Source organism: Acipenser ruthenus, chromosome 7 (genome assembly GCF_902713425.1).
Source record: "Acipenser ruthenus chromosome 7, fAciRut3.2 maternal haplotype, whole genome shotgun sequence".
NCBI classification, from domain to species: Eukaryota; Metazoa; Chordata; class Actinopteri; order Acipenseriformes; family Acipenseridae; genus Acipenser; species Acipenser ruthenus.
In genome coordinates this window covers 8,724,228-8,749,439 of record NC_081195.1, presented here as the reverse complement: position 1 = coordinate 8,749,439, position 25,212 = coordinate 8,724,228, and the positions used below count along the sequence as shown (strand labels likewise).

The window sequence follows — 25,212 nt, the reverse complement described above, 5'->3', positions numbered from 1 at the left end:
GCGGATCACAGGTGTTATTCCAGACTCTCGGGGTTAACACCACATGAGCTCGGCACCCAATAACAAAAGTATTTCAAAATATACAATCTCCTTAAATGTTCACACCAGCTTTAATGGGCTGTACATAGTGAACTACTGTAGAGCCTGGATAGGGGTGTAATTGATTCAGTTCAACACTTCAGTACTCTTATAAAAGTTTAGCATAGTAAGAGCACAACAAAGCATAGTAAAGGCATGGTAAAACATAGTAAAGAATAGTGAGGTATGGTTATAACATATTAAGAAACATGGAAAACCAAGGTAAATGCATAGTATAACTGTGTGGGGAAAAAAGCAAATATTGTGGTAAACTTTGATAAGGGTACTTGGAACAAAAGCTTGGACTGAAAAGGCCAACTTTGCCCGCCCCTGCTCTGAAATAATCACAGCTGGGTGGTGAGTTTATTTCGTAGATGAGTATAGAGGGTGCTGCTAATGCATCTTGGCTCCTGACGAATTTCACCTTGCAGTAATAATCCTGCAAATAGCTGAATTGGCTTAATGCAAGGGTGTGCCTATATGCCAAGTAATAAGCACATGCAGAGAAGTATTTCGAAGAGAAACTGAGGTCATGTCTGCTCTTTCTGTGGACATTAAAATTCCCCATGGCATTTTTAAAGAAGCTTTGCAGGGGTGCTGATCTGGGAGTTGCTGGTTAAATCACACCCTTATCTGTGATTGTGAAATGTTTCTCCTGCTATAATTAACCAATGTATGGAAACGGATGGACACATAGCAACTAGGATGTTGTTTGGAGACACAGAGCTTGCACTCCCTGTACAGTGCAGTGCAGCGGAGGAGGCTAACTTTGGGGAATCTTTCAGCAGGGATGGCAATAAGACTCCAACTGCATAGCAGTATGATCCATTCCTGGTTTTACTGTGCATTTAAGATACACTGTGACTAATAAAGCTTGTAGTAAAACCTGGAATGGGTGAAACTGCTATGAAATTGGAGGCTATTTCCATCCCTGTTTCAGGAACCCCATCTGGAACTGTTTCCCGGGCCACAGGTTGGTGAACTCTGTTCCACTCAGTTTTATTAACCCATCTCCTGAGAGCTGGAACGCGTACCCTGTGTGACCAGGAGTGCTGGCTGGGCTGTCAGTGTCGGCCTGACTCGGCAGTGTGAGCGGCCGCATTGTCCTGCTGGGATCCCTTTGTATTCGAGCAGCAACTTTTGTCTCTCCCGGTGAATAGCTCATTATGGGGAAGTGTTTTCATGGGCCGCTGTACCCGGTAGAACAAAAGGGCATTGAATGCAGCAGCTTCCGCCATGCTTAAAGAGCCAACTGATTACATTATCAGCAGCTCGCCTGCCCCCCCCCCCCCAAACAATCTCCAGCTTTCTTTCTTTCTCTTTTTCTGTCTTAAAAGTCCCTTATCGTTTTTTGCTTGCTTAGGATTCCAGACTTTCATAGTTTTTTTTACCTCACTTTGATTTCACCACCACCACACTATAGATTTACTTTCTTCCTCCCACCTCCCACCTCCTAAAGTATGGTGTGTGCTGCACAGAAAGTAAGTGAGGCTCAGCACCTGGGGTCATAATACCTGTTGCACAGGAAGTGGATTTCGGTTGTGACGGCAGGATAAATGGTCAAACCAGTACAGAGGATCCTCATAACACTGCAATAATTGCACAAGCACCGGGATAGATTAACAATGTTTGTATAACATCAGGTCAGTTTGGTGAAGATCAAGATGTCAAGATGTAGACAGACAGACAGACAGACAGAGACAGACAGACAGACAGACAGACAGACGTACTCAATTGGTGCGAAGGGTCCCCTTTTTTGTATGAGGACCCTAAAAAGCAGCAGCAAAACAAAGAGGCTTTATGAAGGACTGCCACCTACACACATTACGTCATCCAATTCTGGTCTATCAGAGCTATGTAAATAGGCTGGTACCTCACTATTGCGGTTGATTGACTTGCATCCTGGCTGCCTGGGGGAAGCAGATAAAAAGGTTAGAACAGTGTGCTGTGAATCAGCTGGAATGCAGTCAGAAAACCAGGGGCAACTTCCTTAAAGCAATGTACAGTCCACAGCACACACACAATGTAGTCCTGTAACACTGACCGCTATACAGACAAAGCTGGGATTTACAAAGCTGTTGTACCAGTGTGAACACTGCAGCCTCGTTTTTATTGAAGTGCAGCAACAAAAAAACAAAAAACTTACAATAAGTTCAGTGAAAAGAAATATACTACAATAATTCAATGTTTCGACTTGAAGTCTTTTTCAACATCTTTTGATTGTGTTTTTTTATTTATTGACTTATTTATTATGCAGTTTTTTTCAGTCAACGTTTTTAAGGGGCACTTTAAATCCATTTAAAGTTGAATCCAGTTTTAAACACTCATCGTGTTTTGACATTTGGTGCACACAATGTTCCTTTGGTTTTTGTGTTAATGCATTAAAAAGTGTCCTAGTCTTAACGGCCTCTTGTTTATGCTATTATAGAAGGTGTTAAGTTTTCAGCTGACATTACTATGGTAATCTCAAACAGGTATTGCCTTGGGACTCTCGTCTGACTCACGACTGGTTAAAGGTTCATAGTTTTTGTTTGGGGGGGCTTCACGGTGGTGTTTCGCCTTTCATCACACAAGCTACTATTTCTGATCATAATCGAATTTCTAAAATTCAGTGTCAAAGTTGTGTAATCATCACGGTGTTGTTCGTTAGCACAAGTACCCACATACATTTTCACAACACCGGTGCAAACCCATGCTGTTAGCTGTTCCTTTTCAGGGTTTATATCAGAGCTTTTAGTATGTTTGTTTGTGGAAGGATAAAATAAGTGCTTGCGTATCTTCAACATGTTAGTGGTGCATATTGAAGTATGAGAAACAACCAGCCCAGTAATAAAACTGTGTTTAGGGAATCGAAACAGATTCCTCCTTGTTCAAGGTGTACACAGTGTGACAGATCCAGCAGCATGTTTTGATTTTTTTTTTTTTTTTTTTTTTTTTTTACACAATATTTCAACAAGCCTTTTTAATTTAAGGTTTACCTGTAAGTTGCCCATTAAAAACCACAGGTTAAATATAGATGGTTGTCTGCTTATTTGTCAGCATTTTAATAGACACTTACTTGTCTGGGAATGTAATGAGATGTCTGACTTTGGATGAACGTTATACAGGCTGTTTGCCAGCGAGGGTAGGTCGCCTGTTTATCTCTGTCTATTTAGCTAGCTATAGTAAAACGTAAAATTATTAACATTCTAAAATATCTAGCTATAGAGTTAGGTAAACAGCATCCGCCGGCGCTGTCCAGCTACTTTTCAATGCCAGATACAGCCCGCCGTCTCCTGCTGTGTTAGTGGGTCAACGGTTTTAGCTAGGCCCCCCCCCCCAAACCTGCCGTCTCCTTCTAGTAGGTTCTTTCTGCCGCATTCTCGGGGGAGATCGCGCTGGTTGGGGGGCTGCAGGGCTGCTGATACAAAGTCACGCCTCTTTCCCCGCCCATTGGAATGTTGTGCTTGGAACAGCAGGCAAAACATATTTTATTTGTTGCAGGTATTAACCGCACCGCTAGCCCCCGCTCCACCCCCCACCCCGAGAGTTCAGTTGCCTTACTTTCCTCTGTTCCTTCTAAAGTTTGAGTTTGGAAACCACGCCCTCCCGTCCCGCCCACTAGTTGATTTTTCGAAGCTGCAGGTGGCAAACCCCGCCTCTAGACCCGCCCCCCTGCATTCGGCTCTTTATTGTTCAGAACCGCAGGTAATGGCGCCGCCCCTTACCACGCCCCCGGTCTCTGCTCTCTTCCCAAATCCGCTCTGTCCTTTTACTGCAGATTCAATGCGCCCAGTAATTTGTATGGAATCCTTTTTTTTTAACAGAAGTACGACAGTAGCAGCAGGAGCAGAGTCCCAACCTCACGTGTCAATTATTAATGGTTACAGCTACTACGCTTCATATTTAAGTCTCTATTCGGAACCCGCTTTTTCAATACAACAAGGTACGTTTTCTTAAATTTACCAGATCACGAAAAAAAAATGTTAGAGGTACGTGAATGAGTTTCCGTTATACACAAAACGTCAACGTGAGAATTTGCTGCGTGAAAAAGATTGTTTCTTTCTTTTTTTTTTAAGTAACGAATAGATACATAGATCATGATGCGTTTTAAAAAAATGTTTGAACTTTTTTAGTCAATTTATTTATTTATTTATTTTTTTAAATAACTTACACAGTAGCCAGGCTACAGGTCTTTGAGGGCAACAGGCGAAACTCAAAATGCCTGCCGGTAATAATTATGAAAAAGCTCTCTCTCGCCGCAGAACAGGGCAAAGTTAGGTAGCTACGAACGTGCCACAGGGACGCCTCTAACTCTTTCCCCAGTGAGTAACTCTTTCCCCAGTGAAATCAAATATTTGCTGAACTCTTGTTTGCTTTTGGTTTTTCTTGTCTCATGCCTCTTGGGTGGACGCAAGGATGACGTGCATTGACATATTTTAACTGGGCTTTTCTTTTAATCAGTAGCCAAAAGTGGGACTAATCAGTTAAAAGCAATTAAGCCAATTCATAGCAGCAAAGCAGTGATGAAAACTGCACAGTGATGTAGTGTTGTTGTTGTTTTTTAAGGTATTTTGCTGATCGCTATCAAAACAACGCCAATCACACAAAGCAACAGAACCTAATTATTGCGGTGTATATTTCGGATCAATTCTGAATTTATGCTTTTATATTTAATGTGTGTATGTGTGTGCCATTTTATTACTGAGTGATCAAATCGAGCGATAGTAAGCTGGGACATGAGCATTAGTATACCTAAGCGCTGAATTTAGCTATACACTTTTAATGTGTTCAGCGGGGTTTCTATACAGTGTTTTACAGTGCGAGCACTACTTGGCCGATGCACCTGCCCTGTGGATATTAAACCACTGGGTTTTATAGTTGTAGTAGTTTCTGGCCAGACAGTGCATAGTTGGTCGATTTAAACTAGTTTTTTAAAAGTTGTTTTTGTGCCCCCCCCCCCCAGTTTTCACGAACGCCGTGTTTGTCACAAACCTCCGTGGCATGTGTTGTAATTGTGATTCAAATCAGGTTTTATGTATAGGTTCCTGTAGGTCTGTTAGCGCTATTCTCACACTAGTTATGGAGCCTATGATGTAAACAAGTTAAGTCTTATAAAAGTGTCCTATACAGTAGAAGCATGGTGAAGTGTAATAAAGCATATACAAGCATTGTAAATTACAGCGCGGTATGGTAAAGCATATATATATATAATATATATATAATATATAGTTTTGAATATATTCCGTTTCTAACTTTTATTTCCTTTGACCTATCCGTCAAAAACATCAAAAATAAAACCCCATGCTTTTCCAATGATTATACTATATGCATTTATCATGTTGTTGTGTTTTCTTTTCTTTTTTCTTTATATATAATTACCACATAACTTATATAAACTGTTATTATAATATAAAAAAGTGAAATAAATTTCAGGTAAAGCATGTTTGTTTGCGTTTCTGCACACTCAGTAAGTACAGCGGGTGTCTTATTTCACGCACTCTCTCCACGATCAAAACACACTGCCTCCCAGAGTGCCTGAGCATGCCAAGAGTGCAGCGCGGCTCTCGCAAGGTTTAGTCAGCAGAGAACGTTTATTATTATTATTATTATTATTATTATTATTATTATTTATTCTTTTGCGTTCAGTGAGATTTCTGTTGTGAATGAGAATTGAGATATGAGAATTGAGGGGTGCGATGCTACATGAACCCGGACGGTTATTAGTACGAAAAAATATCAACTGGATGAACGCCTTGAAAAAATTGCTCACCAGTTATTATATTATAGTACACAGTTTTACTGTGTAGTTTAAAAGAAAATTCAGTATTTAGTAGAAACACGAGAAACCTCTGTATTTAGATAAGTTTTATGGATTTTCTTTCTTTTTTTAAAAATTTTTTTAACCCTCCTATTATGTTTCTGGTCAGTTTGACCCTATACTTGTTTCCATTGATCTTAAATGTTCCCTTTCCCCCCCTCTATATTATTACTTTCCCTAGACTGGGGTCACACATTTATAAACAGAAAATAAGAACTTTCAGCTGTTTTATTTTTATTTTGTTATTTTTTAGAACTGATCTTATTAAAAACAGGAATGTTTGTTCCTGCTGGGTTTGTTCAGTAATCTTGCTACGCTGTCCAGTCTTCAGAGGATAGGTGTGAACTCCACTGGCCGAGGTTACATCAGCGCTGCGTTCACAACAGATTAGCTCGCTCACTCAGTCGCTCACTGTTGCTCGCTCGCTCACTCAGTTGCTCGCTCAGTCATTCACTCTTACTCAGTCGCTCACTCGCTTACTTACTCAGCCGCACTGAGTCTAAAACAACGAAGAGTTGATTTTAATGATCCCCAAACCCAACTGAGTCTGATTAAACTGCTCATTCATTTTTTTTTATAGATTACTATTTTCCTATTGCCTCTGTATTTTTTCTAATATTTAATTTCATACCTGTTTTAATGTAGTGCATGTCTTGAAACTCCCACACTAGCCCTGCACCCAGTCCTGGGTTTAAGAACGTCAGTTAATTTGTTTAAATGATGTTTAACCACTTTTTCCCCCCTTTCTCTATAGCTGCATGAACAGCTGCTATTAGTAAACCTACAGACTCAAACCAGTGACTAGTGGGCAATCTCTGGAGATATCGACTGCTTAAACCATTCAGTACATTGTGGAAACCCTACAAGTTAAAATACCACTGTACAAAAAAGAGCACAGCATAAAGCTCCTGTGTTAAAAAAAAAAAAAAGTATGTCAAACTTTTGACAGAATTGCCAGGGTTCAGCAATCAATGTGAATACATGCAAAGGAGGTTGCTGCTGTGTAGTGCAGAGGTGTAAAAATGAGTTTACAAATGGCAAGTGAGAGACACACACATTTAGTGCATAGCCTGGCGCTGGGAGCAGTCTGTTCAACTCAGGACTGAACTGTGTGCACTTCAGCGGACCTCAGTTGTTTAGGCTGTCAATGTCAAGGAGGTCCGTGCTGTGAATAAGCCACCGCAGGCCTTGTTAAAGTCACTTCAAGAGGCCTTTTTATTCTTTAAAAACATGTCATTTAAAAAATGATGTTCCCCACCTCGCTTCCTCTCTCTGGATATCCGTCAGCATAACAAACTGACAATTTTCATGGAATGGCACGTCTGTATTCTCTCTCCTTTCCCTAAGCGATGGCTGGCAGATTCAGGACAGTCCTCCCTCCCTCCCTGTCTTGTGCAGGCTCTCTCTTAGCCAGTGAGTCTATCTACTGTGGCAGGGCCTTCAGGGGGGTTGGGAGCAGTTTGTGTGTGTGTGTCTTTCTGTGTGTCGCCCTCAAATCATGTGCCTCAGCTTTTTCCTGTTGCCACGGCAACTGTGCGGCCCCTTTCCTGCTTAGCTGCTTGGTTTCTGTTTGAACGAAGGACAAGTGCAGACAGGAGAGGTGTGTGTGTGTGTGTGTGTGCCCTTCTATCCTTTTGGACACCAAAGTGGTTTAAACTGCTCTGCAACGGGAGTCTTAGTCTCACTGGATGTAAAACCTAGAATGAGTCATTTAAATATTTAAAATGATTAAGAATGCAGTCATTTAGAGCTAACCCAAATAATGCCAGTGAGTCTTACCTAATACAAATTGCTGTACTATAGTCTAAAAGACATGTACAATATGTTTTTTTTGTATTTCAATTTTTTTTTTTTTTTTTTTTTACTAAATAAGAATTTTTCAGATTGCTTTCATGCAAATATTGTCTGTACATATTGAACAAGAAAACTTGTAACCTTGTCACACACACTGCTAGACTCCTCTAGTAATTTCAGATTGCGTTTGGCTATAATCCTACAACTGATTTTATATAAACATATTTGTAACCTTGAGGTACAGGTGAGATTGCTGTGTGATTATGAGGACCCCCTGTATGTGTGGGCACTGTGCGTTTTGGACAAGCAGCCAGGTTGTTGTCAGGAGGCCCAGGGCTTGTTTGTTTAGAAGCTAGGCTGGGTGTAAACGCACAGTGCTGCCCATTAAGGGTTTGGGAGCCTGGGAGTACTGTAGGAAAATCTGTGCTGAATGAAATAGTCATGTCTCATTGTCTTCTCTCTCCTGCTCTCTAGCACACATGCTTAACTCGCTCCTTCCAAATACAGTAATACTGCGCTGAAGACATTCGCAATGTCAGATGAGATTTAAAAGCATGCAAGCAGCTGACAGATGTGTTGGTAGCTTTTTTCTATTTTTTTTTTCTGAATTGGCTGAGGGTCAGGTTATTAAAAGCACTTGGCCCAAAAACCTGGTATTGGCTGCATCCTAGTGGAGCACACAAATGAGGGAGAGTTGATGCATACTGAAAGGAGATGGTGGTGGTTAGTGTTTCAGCAAGAGGATACGTCACACATACAACTTCTCATATATTTGTAACCGTTTAGGTACTGTGCGATTTCTTATGTGCACGTGCACTGTTTTCTTTTTCCAAATTGAAAGAGCCTAGAACTGAGTAAAGTCAAGTCAGATGAATGGGTCGGGATTGATTTTTAAGTTCAGCTAAACACTCAATACATTAGCTGCTGCACTGGCTGTATTGATTAGTTTTTCTCATGAAGTTTCATTGCCTCTTTAGGGTAAGTGGGGTGGTGTGTGGGAGCTCACATCGCAAGTCATTTGTGTTCTCATTTTGTAACATTCACACAGATTTTTTTATTTTTTTTTAAATAGGTGGTAAAGGAGACCCTTTCACTACAGTACTAAATGCTGCCCATGACGAGAAACATACCCTAATACTATTATAATTATTTATTTCTTAGCAAATGTCCTTATCCAGGGCGACTTAAAATTGTTACAAGATATCACATTATTTTTTACATACAATTACATTCTTTTTTACACATTATTTTTACATACAATTACCAATTTATACAGTTGGGTTTTTACTGGAGCAAAGGGCACAGCAGCAGTGTCCCCCACCTGCGATTGAACCCACAACCCTCCAGTCAAGAGTCCAGAGCCCTAACCATTACTCCACACTGCTGCCCTATTAGAGCATTCAGGGGAGTTGTTAGTTAAAATAATGGAGCTGCTGCCTTCAATCCAGTTTAGTTGGTTTTGCATTGAGTGATCTTGCAGGATAGTGTAGCAGCAGCAATCCTCTCTCCTGTCTTGCAGCTCCCAGTGGCTATGCTGTGCTCAGCTCTTAGGCTGGCCACACGCAGGACTGCTCACCACACTGTTCAATTAAACAGTGCACTCACTTTCATTGGGCTCTTCCCAGCCCAGGGAATTAATTGATTATCTCGTCTTACAGTTTATAATGCTGTTTGATGGGCTGGAGAAAATATTGCACCCACATTTGCTGCAGGACTTGTAACTTGCCCTTTTTTATGTTTAGGAAAAATAAATGTAGATGTGTTCTGTATTGTATTACTGTATGTGATCGATAAGTTTTCATCATAATGATTGTATTTATCTGTTAACTGGTACAAGACCAGGCCTCTCCCTGGACTCGAATGAAGATACATATTGAGACACCTGTGTTTGTCTGTTTTGACCCAGTTTTCTGTATAGTTTTACCTTTTCAATCTGGCGTACATCATTTGCTAAATTGACTGGTAGCCCCCCGACTGGTTTTTAATGGTCATCAGGTCTGTACTAGGGGCACAACGACTATTAATTTGGCAGTCGAACAGTTGATAAAAATAGTCGAATAAGTCAGTTGGTCGTCTATATATCATGTGTGGTGCTCTGCGTGTGATTTTGCTGTTTGTGTGCTTTATTATAACACTGTTTGGATTTTGTGTTACCCTCTGATTCTGTTTGGGCTCTGTTTGACCCCTCACTGGTTTCCATTGACCTTTTAAATGTTTCTTTCCCAACCCTATAATATTTGATGACATTTCATAGGTTGGGGGCACAAACTTATAAACATATTATTATCAATATGACCCAAGGTATTTATTCTATGTAGCTTTGTATGCAGGAAGAAAATAAAATGCTTTCACTTGGACTATTTATTATTATTATTATTATTATTATTATTATTATTATTATTATTATTATTATTATTATTATTATTAAGATATCTGGAATAATAAGATATCAGGAAATGGCTGCACCTGTCTGGGGAGGTGTTTATAAACCAGGTTTATACACATCTCTACAAGGCAGAGGCTCATTTTCTCTGCAACATAAGAGTAAATTCTATGCAACAAAGAAATATCATATCAATTCAAGGCTGTTTCAATTTGTTTGAAATTGCACCGGGTCAATACGATCCGAAACACAAGACGTACCTACATTTGAAACAACATAGGAGGCTTAAACTATTTATTAATGTGGAGTTCTCTACACAAGAAGGGAGTTGACTGAAGGACAGTTTCGGTCCTGGTTATTTTCAGTGCCAGGTGTGAGAGCATTGCTCCTTTACTCTGTCTCACACTAGGGATTAGAGGTGATTAGAGAGGCTGGGTTTAGGGAGGCTGCTGATTATCTAATTAGAACTGCGTTCATGAGCAAACAAGTAAGCCTTCACAGCCTTGCTCTGCACCCCCTGGCACTTGGGTGTGGAAGTACCGAGATTGCTGTAGGGTTAGAAACTCACACCAGCCCAGCATTGTGCACCAAATGGGAGCCTTGACCATACTGGCTGGTAATCTGTTCCGCAGCATAAATGACTGGCTTATAAAGGGGAAGCACTGTACTATTCTAATCAAGTGATGCATGTAGATGACATGCATGTTCCAGCTAGTGCCTTGAAGTTGTGAGTGATCAGGTATGTTTTTGAAATGACCGGGTAGGTAGGTAGGTTGGTAGGTAGATGCTTGGAATTTGATAATATCCCTGATCTGAATGAACTGGCAGCTCACACTTCTCATGACATTGTGAAGAAGTCTCACCTGTGGGTCTGTGGGTTTACTCATGGGAGGGCTTGTTTGTGCAGCTACAGGGGGATGAACTGTGTATTTATTTAGAAACCAACCGGTAAGTCAAATTTATTGGGATCTCAAGTAATTGCATTTGTTTTCTTATTTTGTAACAAGATTTTTTTTTTTCACTTGTTAGACTGGAGTAAACACTTTTAAAATACATCCCTTACACTACAGTAATAAATAGGACAGTAATAAAGAAATATAAACAAGAAGTCGTTGTCAATGTGTCACTCATCCAAACGCTAGTACGTAAATTAGACAAGCTGTGGTTGTAAAAGCTGTGGTTCAGTGAGCACTGCCAGTAAAAGCTTCCTCTTCCAGACCCATGGCATTGCCTTTATTATTGTGCAGCCTGCTGTTAACACTGCCAGTGCTGAGAGATGTTCCAATTTTCTAACCAGGATCTGTATCTGCAGTGTTGCTACAGTAGCTTGCTGTCTCGCCCCATCGCTGAGACAGACCTGCTAAAGATAGGGTCGTTTTCTACTGCAGATATATGAAACATTTTCATTGTGTCATCATGTGACGTGATGGCTGCGGATGTGTAGCTTTTGAGGAGCTTTGGAAATGATTGAATATTATTCAATGCTAACACTTCATAACAGTGAATGGGTTTACTTCATACCTGCTGATTTAAAAAAACTTCTTAAAGGCAAGTGCAAGTACAAGTATCGGCATTTTAATAAAATAAATAAGCTCTTGGATCTGCTAAGAGGACAAAATGATAGGAACACCTATATATCTTTTCCCTTATTATTATTATTATTATTATTATTATTATTATTATTATTTTCATTATTATTTGTATCTATTCAGATGAGTTTTTTGCAGCGATGCACAGAGCTGTACAAGTGATTCTCTTGAAACTACTACTCCTACTGCTGATAGTAGTGATGATAGTAATAACAGCAGCGCACACTGTCTCCTAGGTTACCAACTCAACAATAAACAGTGATTAGTAAGGAGGTGTGGTAGCCTAGCAATCAGACCGGGTTTGTGAGCAGAGGGGTGTGTTTTGTATTCTGGGTTAGCTGCATACTGCCGTACTGCATAGCAGGCTAAGGACACCCACACTCTGCTACTCAGCAGGGCCACAAAACCAAAAATGTAGGTTTGCTGTAAGCTGGCTCAGGGTTAGACTATTAGAGGATAGGTAGCTAGGTTGGAGATTTGTTTTTATTTTCACCCTCTTAATAAAGTTCAAGTTAAAAACCAGATGCTGGTATGATGCAGAAACTGGATGTGTTTGTTTTTTTTTTTTTGCAATAAAATATTAAATAAATAAAAATGTATTAATTATATACATTACCTGATATTGATGAGATACAGCCATCTGAAAAATTGCATCAGATGGAAACGACATCACATTAAAATGCGCTATGTTGAATTATTACTATTGTTGTCGATCTATGTCTCGTATAGGGTGCTCTGACCTCAATCAAGGTCAGAGCGGCCAGTAAGCCCACTTGTGGCAAAGCCGCTCTGACCGCTCAGCTGTGGGGTGGGTGTCCGCTTGTGTCGTACAGCGCCCTACGTACTACATTCTGTAGATCGATATGACGGATCGGGCAGCCAGCTTGTGCACGTTGATGGACTCCCTGATCATTCACTCCGGCGCTGTCTCTGTGGTTTAGTTCGGGGCCTTCCACACGTCGAATCGGCAGAGCAAGCGCTCCGAGAGCGTGTGTCGGCGTGAGTCTGTGTGGCGCTGGGGACAGGGGTGGACCAGTCAAGGTGTGTCAGTTGAGCCGTGGCACTGCCAGGGACCACAGTAAGGAATTACTGCTGCCTAATGAACTCCTGTCTTTGAATGTAGTCCAGGTTAATGTTTGTTCGCTTGGGGGTGCTTAATTAAACTAACCATTAATCTAACCAGTGGTGGGAAGGGAAAAGGGAGAGAGTGTGGTCTAGTGGTTAGAGCTAAGGGACTCAGAGAGAGGGTGGCAGTGTGACCTAGTGGTTAGAACTTTTCTAGATACAGTTTGTGCTGTACTGTTTTATGCAGAGGGACTCTCAGCAACAACAATCTCCTTACTGACCTACATTACCCAGATTTAGAATAGTTTTTTTTAATTTTTTTTTTTTATGGATAAATCCGTTCTAGGAAAAGCAACAGCTGATGTTTGCATCATCATGATCAGTGTAGCCTGTGTCAGGGAGTGGGGGGTGTGCGTGAGTCATTGTTTGTACCTGCAGGTGATTCGGCCTCCCTGCCCTCGAGTTCCAATCTCGGTTCTGGATAAGTTAATGGAACCTGGTAAGGCTAAATTAATTAATTATTGGAACACAAGCCCAGCCTGGAACGGATCTTGAGAGTTGTGCCCCACTGCAATAAGTAATGGTTGGATCAAGGTCCTGGTTGGGAAGGGGCTGAGAGTCCTCCTCTAAATACATAAATAATGCACGATCGTGGCGTTTTCAAAAAGGTGCAGTAATTGTGAATGAAGTGTGTGGCTGTCGTTGATCGTGCATTGTTCAGGTAGTGTAGGGTATGAGAGAGCCACTGCTGCTACAGAGCATTGAACTGCAGTTAAGGAATCCGTGTGTCCAGCTTGTTTCAGTTTTCAATGCATGAACCCAAAACAGAATCACGGAAAGCAGGAAACATTCACTTCATACCAGCAAACACCCCCTCCCTTCCTGCCTGCCTACCTCCTTATCTCCCATCCTTACTCCTTACCTCCAAATCTCCCTTCCTATCTACTGCACACTATCCAGAAACCTAACTGAAACAGTTCAGTTCTCTGATGTCTAGTCTCTGTTATGTTGTTATAAATGCCCAGTGTTGTGCAATGACAATCTGCTGAAAGGTGAAACTGCTTTTCCCAGGCTTACTCATTCAGTAAAGGAATGAGACATTCTGCACTGACGCCTGAGTGGACTTCGCTCCCCCCACTAAACCGTCCGCCAGCAACTATAGGTGTAGCTCTCATGGAACTGAGAACAGCTCAGTCCTGTGAATAAATAAGCTGTTCCTTGGCGATGTTGATTCATTCATTTTGTTTTCTTTCTTACAGATTTCAGAAGAACGGACTACAAACATTTTTGTTTTTCTTTTGTTTTATTTTTTCAAGTTTTGCTGTTTTGGTTCCTTACGAAACTGCCTGAGCAAAGAACCAGCGTTGATGTGTTTGAGGGACAAACACAGTGCACAGCACAGCAGGGCTGCTGTTTATCAGGAAAGTAATAAGAAGCAGCGTCTCTTGGATAAGCACTGAAGCAGAGGACTCTGGGAACAGTGATGCTGCCTGTGGGCTGAGCAACAGAAACACCACCAGCAAACAGACGCACGAGCACTCGACTGCGTGACGCAACTCCTGCGCTTGATTTTATGAGCCAGTCCCGGAGGGGGTGTGGGGGGAGCAAAGACAGCCCAGGCTAACGAGCTATCGGATAACTCGCACCACCCTTTTTCTTCAAACAGAGCAGTAACCTTTTTATCTTCACACTTGCATCCATGTCCCTACCTCCCTCCTTCCCTCCTTCCCGTTTTTGTTTTTAACGCAGTAGGCTATGTGACTATTAAGCCAGTACCATCTTGTCTCCTTGTCTTTCTCTGTGCATCCTCACTAACTGATACAGAGCAGATTGAACAGAATCCTTCCTTTTCTTTTTTGGGAAGTTTTTATTTAAATGACACACAGAGGTTCCTCCCTTGCTAACGAACCTTGTCTCTGTTAAAGCCAGCCCCCATGGGACACCCGACTACAGCGACAGCCAAACAGCACCGGCAGTACCCTGCTCACACACCCTGCTTAGAGTTTTACAGACCTTTACTAAATATATAAATATTATTCATAACAGTACTTTATTATTATTGTTGTTGTTTTATCTTGAGAGGATGATCCCCTTTGTCGTTTTCTGGAAGAGGATTCATCTTTCTTAGATCAGTGACACACAGAGTGAGAAGGAGAGAGAGAGAGACTGGTGTTTGTTTCCCAGCGGGAAGACGGGAGGATGTCTTGGAAGCGGAACTACTTTGCGTCAGGGAGCAGCGCGCTGCAGGGAATGTTGACCCCGCGAACCATGACCTCCATCGCTCCCAGCAAGGGGCTCATCAACGAGCCCGGCCAGAACAGCTGCTTCCTGAACAGCGCCTTGCAGGTGAGACTGAGAGGGGAGTGGGAGTGGGATGGGGGCAGGACTGGGGAGACAGCTGCTTTCTGCGGTGGCAGGGGTTGTTTAGTTTAGATTCAGCATTTAATTTTTTTAAAAGATGAACTCCAATGTAATTGTTTTAAAATACACATCTTTGGAAATGCCTGTTGTGGCCTAATTTAATTAACAGGAAGGGGCATTTATAGATAAATGGAAATTCAGGTACAGAGCAGAGAAGGTCAGTTTTGTTTAACACATCTTCAGTGATGATTTAAAACACAAATGAATCTGCTTGCGTTTTATAGCATCACTCAGACTGACCTACCCAGGCTATGGTATCGTGACGGTGTGGTGATGTGTATCGTAGTGTGAGCAGCGCATGGCTGCACCCCTGCTGCTCTGCAGTGATGGGGAGCCCTGTGGCATTTATCCTTACAAATAATTCATCTTCAGGTGAAGTCAATCAAAAGGAGTTTATTCAGGAATCAAAAATGCAAACAGGAACAAAGCAAATCAAATGTGATACATCAGTGATCTCACACACAGGCCTCAGTGTTCTGAGCTGGCATCAGGGTAGATGTTATTGAGCTGAGCCCGGAAATTACTGTGAACAGCACAGATATACAACTAGCTTACATAATTTTCTTGACCAAATTTGGTCTTATTTCCCTAGCATGATCCATGGTGTGAGACACAGTACATTAAAACATTTGCGGTTCTTCTTCACTTTACCAATGTCAGCAGAAACCCAGATAACAAGAAGTTACATTCAAGAACAATGCTGTGAGTTTTGATCAATTCTCACAGGCAGCAAAGTGCTATACCCACGCATCACAAGGTCCAGCAACAAGACTGATGATTGCAAACTGCTGATGTGCACCAGCTATGTACAGCCTGATTTTAAGAGTTCATTAACCCTGCGTTGATTCAGAGCTTACACGAAACACAGGAAGATCACACAGTGTTTACAGACAGTTTCAATGATTTCTCACTTCTTTTACTATTTAAATAGGCAGCATAAGAAACAGGTAGTATAATGGAAAAGAACAGATGGCTGATGAAACAATAAGAGCTTGTGCAATTGATCTGGAAACCCAGTGATGCATTTGTATAGTGTGTTATTAAGCTTTCTGTGACACTTTACCTAAAGTTATAGTGTGTCAAAAGTAAGTGATTTTAGAACCAGTTTTAATGGTTTGTATATAGGCTCAAAACTGTTTTCTAAGCAGAAACAAAGGTTTTATCATCCCTCCAAGGTCACAGCTGCACTTGCTGAGTTATAAAAAGCCACTTACTCCCTAAGGCCAGGGCAATACATAGGTGTGGAGTAGTGGTTAGGGCTCTGGACTCTGGCTCTGGCTCTGGACTCTTGACTAGAGGGTTGTGGGTTCAATCCCCAGTAGGGGACACTGCTGTTGTACCCTTGAGCAAGGTACTTTACCTAGATTGCTCCAGTAAAAACCCAACTGTATAAATGGGGAATTGTATGTAAAAATAATGTGATATCTGTATAATGTGAAATAATGTATAATGTGATATCTTGTAACAATTGTAAGTCGTCCTGGATAAGGGCGTCTGCTAATAAATAATAATAATAATAATAATAATTACAACGCCGCACAGGCACGCAGATTTAATTAACACAGGTGTGTCAAATGTAACAGACAAAACAAAGCTAAAAATAAAAATTTGCCACACAGGGCGAGCGCTAGCTTCATTAAAAGAGACGTCCCACCCCAGGAACTTAGTACTCTACAAAACCCTCTCTATACTTAGTTTGGGATCAAATCATCTAAACGAACCTACAGCTGTTGCTCCCGAAGTCCTGACCTCCTGGCGGCTCTGGGGCTTCCTGGCGGTCCTGGCTGGGCAGAGCCTTCACAGGTACTGTCTTGGAGTTGAAGAGCTCTGTAATAGTTATCCTGTGGAGCGGGCGCTCTCCTCTATGTAAACAAAGCGCCCCTCTGTGTAGCATTGCGGTGCAGTCGCCTCGAGCAGTGGCGCAGACGCCTATGCCCGCAGCCTCCCCAAGCACGGCCCCCAGCCAATCCAGACCTCCCGATCAGCTCAGCGCTCACAGAGCCTACCTGCTTCATTGGTTGCTTAGCAACGCGTCTCTTGTTGCGTGTCCCTGCTGCACACATCCCCGCAAGAACCAGCGACAGGGTTCTCCCTGTCACAGACCCATTCTTGGTTTTAGTCAGAGTTTAACAAGACACGCCTGAGCTTGTTACCTCACTGTGGCTAATCAAACTCATACTAAAACCTGGAACGGGTGAAACTGCTATGCAATAGGAGTCTTATTTCCATCCCTGTATCGCTTAATAAGCCCTGCTCTGGGGCTTCTTTCCCAGTCAAGGGGGGCGGGGAGGGGTGAGCTCCTGCACATCACCTTTCCGAGCCTCCTCAGTAATGGTGTTTGCGTGTCTCTTTAGAAGCTGCCCGGAGCTTTCTCTGAGTATTCGAGACACGCCACTAATGTGCTGTGCAGAACCGGATCTGGCATACCACGTTCCGGGGATCCTTTTACATCACTGAGTACTTTACATATATTAATAAATAAAATAAAATAGGAGAATGAGCTGTTTCTTAATATCAGCCTAATAAAATCTGACTGAGAGAGCTGTTCTGCTCAGATTGGAGTCATGCATTATTTGAAATAAATGCCTGTCCATGTGCAGATATTTTTATGTACAGTAAGTACACCCAAAGGCAGGTTTAAAAATAATTGCTGTAGTTGGTTCAGTTCAAGACAGTAAGAGTAAGAGTCCAGGTTTATTGCAAGCCGATCATCTTTGAAATTATTTTATGTTCTGAGGTGCTTCTGGTTTCTCCCAATTCTGAGTGTTAATCATATTCCTTACAGCTAACTAAATTGCCTGGACAACAATTGTTTTTCCATAATAATACGGCCCCCTTTATTAATAATAATGTTTGTCTGTCACACTACGCGGTGAATACGATAACTGCCTTAATTTTTCATTTTCACCAAACGTTTATCATACACTCCTCGCCTCCTGTAGATATTTCGGCTGCACTGTAATCTCAAATTTCTACAAATCCGATTGTGAGGATCCTCTGAATGTGCCTGTACTGTTTCATTGTTTTTATTTTTGGTTTTGCTGCATTTTACTTTCACCAGAATTGGTGCAAATCGTCTTTGAAAAATCCTGTGGATTGATTTTCTTGGAATCTGATGGGATGTGAAGATTCCAAATGCATTCATATTACATTTTAATTTATTATTTTTTTAAATTATTGTAAAACTAAATCTAAACCCATTAAACCCATCCAGGTCTAAGAGAGCAGTTTAAAAAGCAGCAAACACTCGACACAGACGATCCTCGTGGTAACCTGTTATTTTCTCTGGTAATACCTGTTGGAGTGAGGACAATGAAAACTAAAATTAAAAAGTTAGATTAAATTCCAGAGATAGTAATTACTGTTAATTATATACCAGAGACCTGAAAACACAGCACGCGATTGGCTCACCCCTGTCTCATCTGTGGCAGCCAATGAAAACAACATCTGGGATAAACAGCACAACTTGCAGACAGAGGAAGATTCTTCTGCCAGCAGAAGAACAGATCTTAAAATGATTCAAGTTAAAAATGCACATTCCAGACCTCCCAAAGACTGGGTGGGATTTTGACAGGGGATAAGAGGTGCTGAAAGCTTGGCCCTGTGCTGTTTAGAGTGTTTATTAGCAGCTGCTTTGCAATGGGGGGTCTTCTTTCCATCTCTTTGTTGGGTTTTTATGTGTCTGCTTATCCCGTCCTCCTAGTCACAAGTCCCAGTGGTTCCAGTATATCTCTCCAACTGGGTTAAACCAGGCTGGTAATAACCCTGGCAAGGTTCCACACAGGCCCTGTGAAGTTGCTCCGTCGGTGCCAGACACATCCTTGGTCGTTAATGGATTAGCCGCGTGGAGGCCGTTTCCCACTACTTCCATATGCTGCATCAGTCTGGGGTCGACAGCAGCACTTGTACAGCATTACGAGATTTATTTAGTCTGGGTATTATATGGACAACTGCTGTTTAGGAATGGCTTGCTGTTTAAGAGAGAGGTTGGGGTGGTGGGGGGTGGCTCTCCTGCTACTGCCCTCTGCTGATCATTTCTCAATATTGCAGGCAGCATCTTTCAGACAGCATTTGAACTTGCTACCCAAAGTTAGGGATTAAACAACAAAATTATAATTGTCCGATATATACAGTATGTTTATACAGTGATAGATATACTGTGTAAGTCCCAAGTAATGTAGTCTTACGCTCATAACTGTTGTAGTAATTAATTTAAAACCAACTACATGGTTGCCGTAGCTTTGGCCTTTCCTGGGCGTGTATGTGTCCGTGTGTCTGTCTGGGATGGAATATGTGGGAATAGTCTGGGACCACTCCCATTGTTAGGATTCGGGAAGTACTTCAAAAGGAGCTAATACAGAGAGAAATGATTGTAGCTCAATACTGGTGAGTAACAGAACTCAGGACCACTGCGACTGGTTGTAAACTTCAGAAGAAGATAAGGGAAATGTGACCCAATAAATAAATAAACCTTTGAAACCTCCTTCCCTTTGTGGTCTTTCAAATGGAGCTCATATGGTTCTGGAGAACCAGCCCTTTTTTTTTTTTTTAATAGATCATGAAAAATATTTTGTGGTTGCTGGTTGTCAGGTAAGTATTTTTGGTTCAGTTATGTTGTTTTGGGAAGTGTTGCATATCTCAACAAACTGTTTATCCGGTATTACAGTACAGGGGTGACCCTATTGTTTGAACAGGCAGGCTTGGAATTCCAGCAGTTAAAGAAAAGGGGGGTTCCAGGTTCAAATTCCAGCTCTGTCACTGACCCTGTGTGTGTGACCCTGAGCAAGTCACTGAACCACCTTCCGTCCTTTGGATGAGACGTAAAAACCGAGGACCTATTGTAAGTGACTCTGCAGCAGCAGTTGTTGATGCATAGTTCACCCCCTAGTCTCTGTACGTCGCTTTGGTTAAAAGCGTTTGCTAAATAACTAATTAATAATAACATAATAATAACTGAAGCCAAGATACAGGTGTGACTGATAATTGGTTTGTTTGCATGTTTTCTGTATATCTTGCTGCCCAACTTCCTGGTGCTGACTTTGTCATACATGACTACCAGAGATATCGGAGACTGTATGCCAGCAGGTGTGGCTCCACAGACATTGGGCATTGCAGGCAACCGGGAGCTGCCTTTCATTGAGGATCAATACCATCTTCAAAATGTGTTTCCAGGAACAAATATATACAGTAGGCGTTTGCATACATTGTATTGTAGAATTATAATGTCTTTGTTTTAGAAAGGTCAAAAGCGCCCCACCCACTCAATACCTGTACAACCTTGAAACTGTTCTTAAACATTTTTGTGTCTTACCAAGAGCTAACTACCAGCATTACCCACCATCCAAGAAGTTTTACTTTAAGTCTATTCAGTTAATCTAAACAGATTGAAATCACTAAATGTATTGTTTGTACAGACAAGCACGCACGGAAGAGACTCGCAGGGATTGAAAGATGATGTTTCATAATCTTTTACACAGATTTGAATCATGCCAGTGGCAGTATTTAGATCTGCCTTGGTGTTGGATCAGTGGAACAGATGGGCTATCTGGAGTGGACGAGTGCCTGCCTCCTGGACTCGGTCAACCTGCAGCAGTTTGATGTGTTGCCCTGGAATCGCTGTAATTCCCGTCAGCTTTTTCAGGGCTGCGTTAATTCCACCTGTCAGCAGCACCAGAAGCTGCGTGCCTGCGAGGGCGCTCCGCAGTTACTGCCAGTGCGCTGCGAGACAGCCTGACTTTGAGAGCGGGGCTGTCAGGAGAGCGGTGACAGCGTGCACCTGCGCTCAGACAGCTGATCACCCCAGCCACCCTGCTTCAAGTGGAAACACAGGCCGCACTAGTAAGTGGAACAGGGCTGGGTCTGGGCTCGAACCCTGGGTCACGCAGAAAAGAACCAGGCCACCTTGCTGGAGTCATTTTAGAGCTTTTTTTTCATAGGCACCTTGTTGCTGCCGGTCTTGTTACTCTGGCATCTCCAGAAACGTGTGCTGTTGCTGGTTTGCTGGTGTAACAAGCTTAACGTTTTCATGGAATGGCCGTTCTGCTCCCTGTCTGTGTCAGATTTGCGACATGTTGAGGAGCAGGCAGATTAACCACAAACACAATCAGTCACCAGTGACTTCCTTCTTCCTAAATCTTTTGGGGAGTTGCTTTGGGATCCGTTGTACCTTTTATGGTTACCCCCCCCCCCCCCCCTCCCCTGTAATTCAGACAGTGTTATCGTGCTGCGATTTCTTCACTGTAAATTGTAGGTGGCAAATCAGAGAAGCCAGATGGAGTCTAATTGATGGCTTGGCGATGCAGTAGTGTGGTCCTTTCTCCTGTGTAATCTCCTTAGCTTGTTGCTTCTGCCGTCAGAGCATTAGGCTGAAAAATGAACTTTTCTTTTATATCATTCAGTGCCGCTGTCAGCTTCATGGTGCTTTTAGGTCTAGATCTTCTGTAATGCAGCAATCTGCGCCCACTTGAATTCCCTTAAAAGACAGTTCTGAAAAAGAAAAAAGTGGCTGACATAATAATGTTATGAACAGGCTGGGGAAAAAAACATGGCCAGGGCAACTTCTTGGCTTGTGATCTGCTCAGATCTCACAAAACGAAGCAACAGTAGAAGCCGGGTCAGGCCTGCTCAGTAATGCTTCTTGGATTGTGTCTCTGATCTGCTTATGATCATCTTCGTGTTCTTCTTTTGAAAGCTGTCTATATAAAAATATATGGAACAGCACCAGCAAGTTGCTATGTATTTTTCTGTGCTTTTGATAGCGTGTGCAATCATAGACATGTGTGGATGGGCTCTAGGGTGTAAAGGCATTTAATACTGTGTGTTTATCTGACATCTTCCTTACTGTTGCCGGGGTACTGTGTGTAAGACAGACACATATTGGTATCCCTGCTCTTACAGCTGCTCTCAGGCGAGTGGTTGTGTAAATGAGGTCTTGATGAAAAGTTCTCTTGTGCCCTTAAATAATCCAACTACTGAAACGCTTAAATTGACATTGCAGACTCGGATCTGCCCACTGACACGTGAGAAACTTGAGCCTGCAGTCTGACTAATATCACGGTAAACTCACATGTTAAAACAGAGTCACGGTGCCAGGGAACTGCAGCCTTCACCCATGCGTTGCAGATACCAGGTCTAGTTAACACGGCTGTATATGGTACAGCGCGCAGTGTGTGGGTGTTCGGCACAGGGTGATTTATAAGCACGGCTCTTGTTGGGTGATGCACTGCCACTTCACATCTCCACACACGCAAGAGAAGCATCGACTTTTAGGAGAGAATTGTTCTCACCAGCTGATATACTGCCTGCCTGCCTCTCGTCTTCTGTGCATACCTCTACAAGGATTTCAGTAGGGCGACAGGGTGATAAAAGGCTGTGCAGTGCTGTATTGCAACAAGCATTTAATAAAAAAGTGGGTGTCCAGAAACTCACTCTTCCAAAAACTGCCTTGAATTCTTCTGTATTATAGTGCTATATATGTAAAAATAAACTTGGCAATTAAACTTAGATCAGTATTTGAACTGGAAGTCAAGGTCTCTTGTGGATTATGTTGAGTCAAGTGGGCATCTGACAGTTCCTGAGGCTGCGAAGCAGATTGACATAACTTGGTGTTGAGTAGATCGAGGTCCTGTTGCAGTGCAATCTACCGGATGAGTCTAGTGAGGCGGAAACAGGCAATCTGCTGGTCTTACTGCGTTGCGGGAATTGCAACAACGGTTTGCAAGGCAAACAGACTTCCCATTGAGGAGACTTTCTATGTGGGGTTGATATATACAGCAGCAGGGAGCGCAGTACTGGAAGCAGGTATTGTATTGGGCTTGTCAAAAGCATCTTTTAACCTTTTATTTTTTGCTTTTTTTATTTTAAACATTCTTTTTAATACTGACAACCTCTGTATTGTTTCCCCCGGTATTCTGCTTCATTATATAGCTAACTCTGTGCTAATTGTATTATTTGAACGGCAGGGAATTCAAATCCGGCTGGGGTGAATTGTGCTTTGGCGTTGACACATTGTATATGACACATTATTATATATGACCTTCAGAAAGACTGATCTAGTGTACAGTATTACAGTAGTAGAGCACAGTCTTCAGCGAGAGATCTGAATTGTGAGCTGTTTGTATGTTGAGCTGCTCCCTTCATGATTGCAGTGTACTGTGGTATTGTAAATGAGAAATGAAAGAAGTGGTAAAACAAAGGCGTGATTATTCCTCTCCTCGCCTCTTCTCTCACAGGTTCTCTGGCACCTGGATATTTTCCGCAGGAGTTTTCGGCAGCTGACCTCCCACAAGTGCATGGAGGACTCCTGTATATTCTGCGCGCTCAAGGTAACGTATGCACTACTTGCTGTTCTGCTGCTGTAAATCTTTGTAAATCTGCAAGAACAAAAAAGTTTGTTTAAAGTTTTTTAAATTTGAAATCATTCATGCCTTGTTTTTTCCATAACTTTAAAAAGGGTGTGCCTTTTAAGAAGTATTTGTTGGCAGGTATTAAATAAATCGTACACACCTGTTTATGAATGTGTTGATTTCTAAACATGAAAAGCTGCCCTTTCCTCTTCAGTACCAGCCAATGGTATTTAACTTCCTCACTCAGTGTTTTAAAATCCAGTCGGAAGCAAATTGTCCTCTCGCCCAGGGCACTGACGTTTTCTTTTTGTTAATTTGATCAGGACGGGTTCTATATTAAATAACACTGTCAGATTTGATACTTAACTCTCAATTATAAATGATACTCATTATTTATTCCATTTCTAATTCATACCTAATATCTTCAAATTTCCTAAAGGTAATTACTCGGGGAGGGTGGAGGCTGTTCTGAATGTCTTCTGAATGATTTGTCTAAAGTCCTGAAGAGGGGGAGTTGTAATGAATGCTGCGCTCTGTGTGCAGATTAGCAGATAGAGAACGATGCCTGTCTGACTGACAGCTTTGATTCTGTTTGAGGGATAGAGAAGGAAATTCAGTTAATAAAAGTATTTCTCATGAACCATGACACATTTCTGTACAGTCGTCGTCTTTTTTTTTTTTTTTTTTTTTTTTTTTTCTTTTTTAATAATTTAGTCGTCGCCAATTATTTTTACCCAGGTTTTCACCCCAATTTAGCATGCCCAATTATTATCTGTATCCCCGGCTCACCGCTCGCAACCCCCCCGCCGACTCGGGAAACGGAGGCTGGAACACGCGTCCTCCGAAACGTGCTCCTTCCAAGCCGTCATTTTTCGCGCTGCAGATCCACAGCAATGCCACCAGACCTATAGTGCCGGAGGACAACACAGATCTGGCGGCTCCGCTGCAGACCCACAGGCGCCCTGTCGGCCACAGGGGTCGCTGATGCGCGGTGAGCCGTGGATTCCCCTGCCGATCTAAGCCCTCCCTACCCGGGCAGCGCTCAGCCAATTGTGCGCCGCCCCCTAGGAACTCTCGGTCACGGTCAGCTGTGACATAGCCTGGATTCGAACCTGCGATCTCCAGGCTATAGGGCACATCCTGCGAGGAGCGCCTTTACTGGATGCGCCACTCGGGAGCCCCGTACAGTCGTCTTTTTATATCGCCATGATGGCAAAAACGCAAAGGTGGGGAATAGGAGCAGGGAGATCATGCAGAGCTGATTCAACCCAGTATAGTATAAAGAACTCAGTACTGGACTGGGGATCTGAGAGCCAGCTAATTCAATACAGTCTAGGATAGAGAACTCAGTACTGTACTGAGGCACAGTGCAGAGTATTGGATTGAACACAGGGTATCTCAGTGCTGGAGGTATTTTAGGACAAACAGATTTAATTGCAGAGTGAGCAGTCTGTGCATTTTTCTCTCTCGCTCTCTCGCTCTCTCGCTCTCTCTCTCTGTGTATGCTGTAAACCATGAAAGTTTAGGGACACCCAGGATTTTATTCCCCTGTGTCTTTCTTTCCCTCTCTTTCTCTTTCTCTTTCTCTCTGTAGCAGCCATTTAAAAGTGGGTTTACTGCATTGTGTTATTATATTGTAGCTTGTCCTCCAGCTCCTGTTGGATATTGATGTTAGGATAAATGAGTATTTGTAGAATGTAACTGGATGTTGTCTTTGACAGGCCTGTGTGAGGGAGG

The 25,212-nt window shown here is 42.3% G+C and overlaps 1 protein-coding gene across 9 annotated transcripts in view; it reads left to right on the top strand.

Annotated features, from left to right (window-relative positions):
- LOC117415421 (inactive ubiquitin carboxyl-terminal hydrolase 54-like) overlaps positions 1 to 25,212 on the top strand; it is a 62,672-nt gene that overhangs the window by 10,817 nt on the left and 26,643 nt on the right. For 4 of the 9 annotated variants that reach the window (XM_059026277.1, XM_034025742.3, XM_059026278.1 and 1 more), the window contains exons 1-3: positions 3,787 to 4,003; positions 13,969 to 15,055; positions 23,362 to 23,454. In XM_059026277.1, the coding sequence (XP_058882260.1) occupies positions 14,909 to 15,055; positions 23,362 to 23,454 (240 nt within the window). In that variant the 5' untranslated portion in view covers positions 3,787 to 4,003; positions 13,969 to 14,908. Of the gene's footprint in view, positions 1 to 3,786; positions 4,004 to 4,182; positions 4,383 to 13,968; positions 15,056 to 23,361; positions 23,455 to 25,212 lie in introns of those variants that run through there. The other 5 variants (XM_034922022.2, XM_059026275.1, XM_034025744.3 and 2 more) reach the window with 2 other exon arrangements.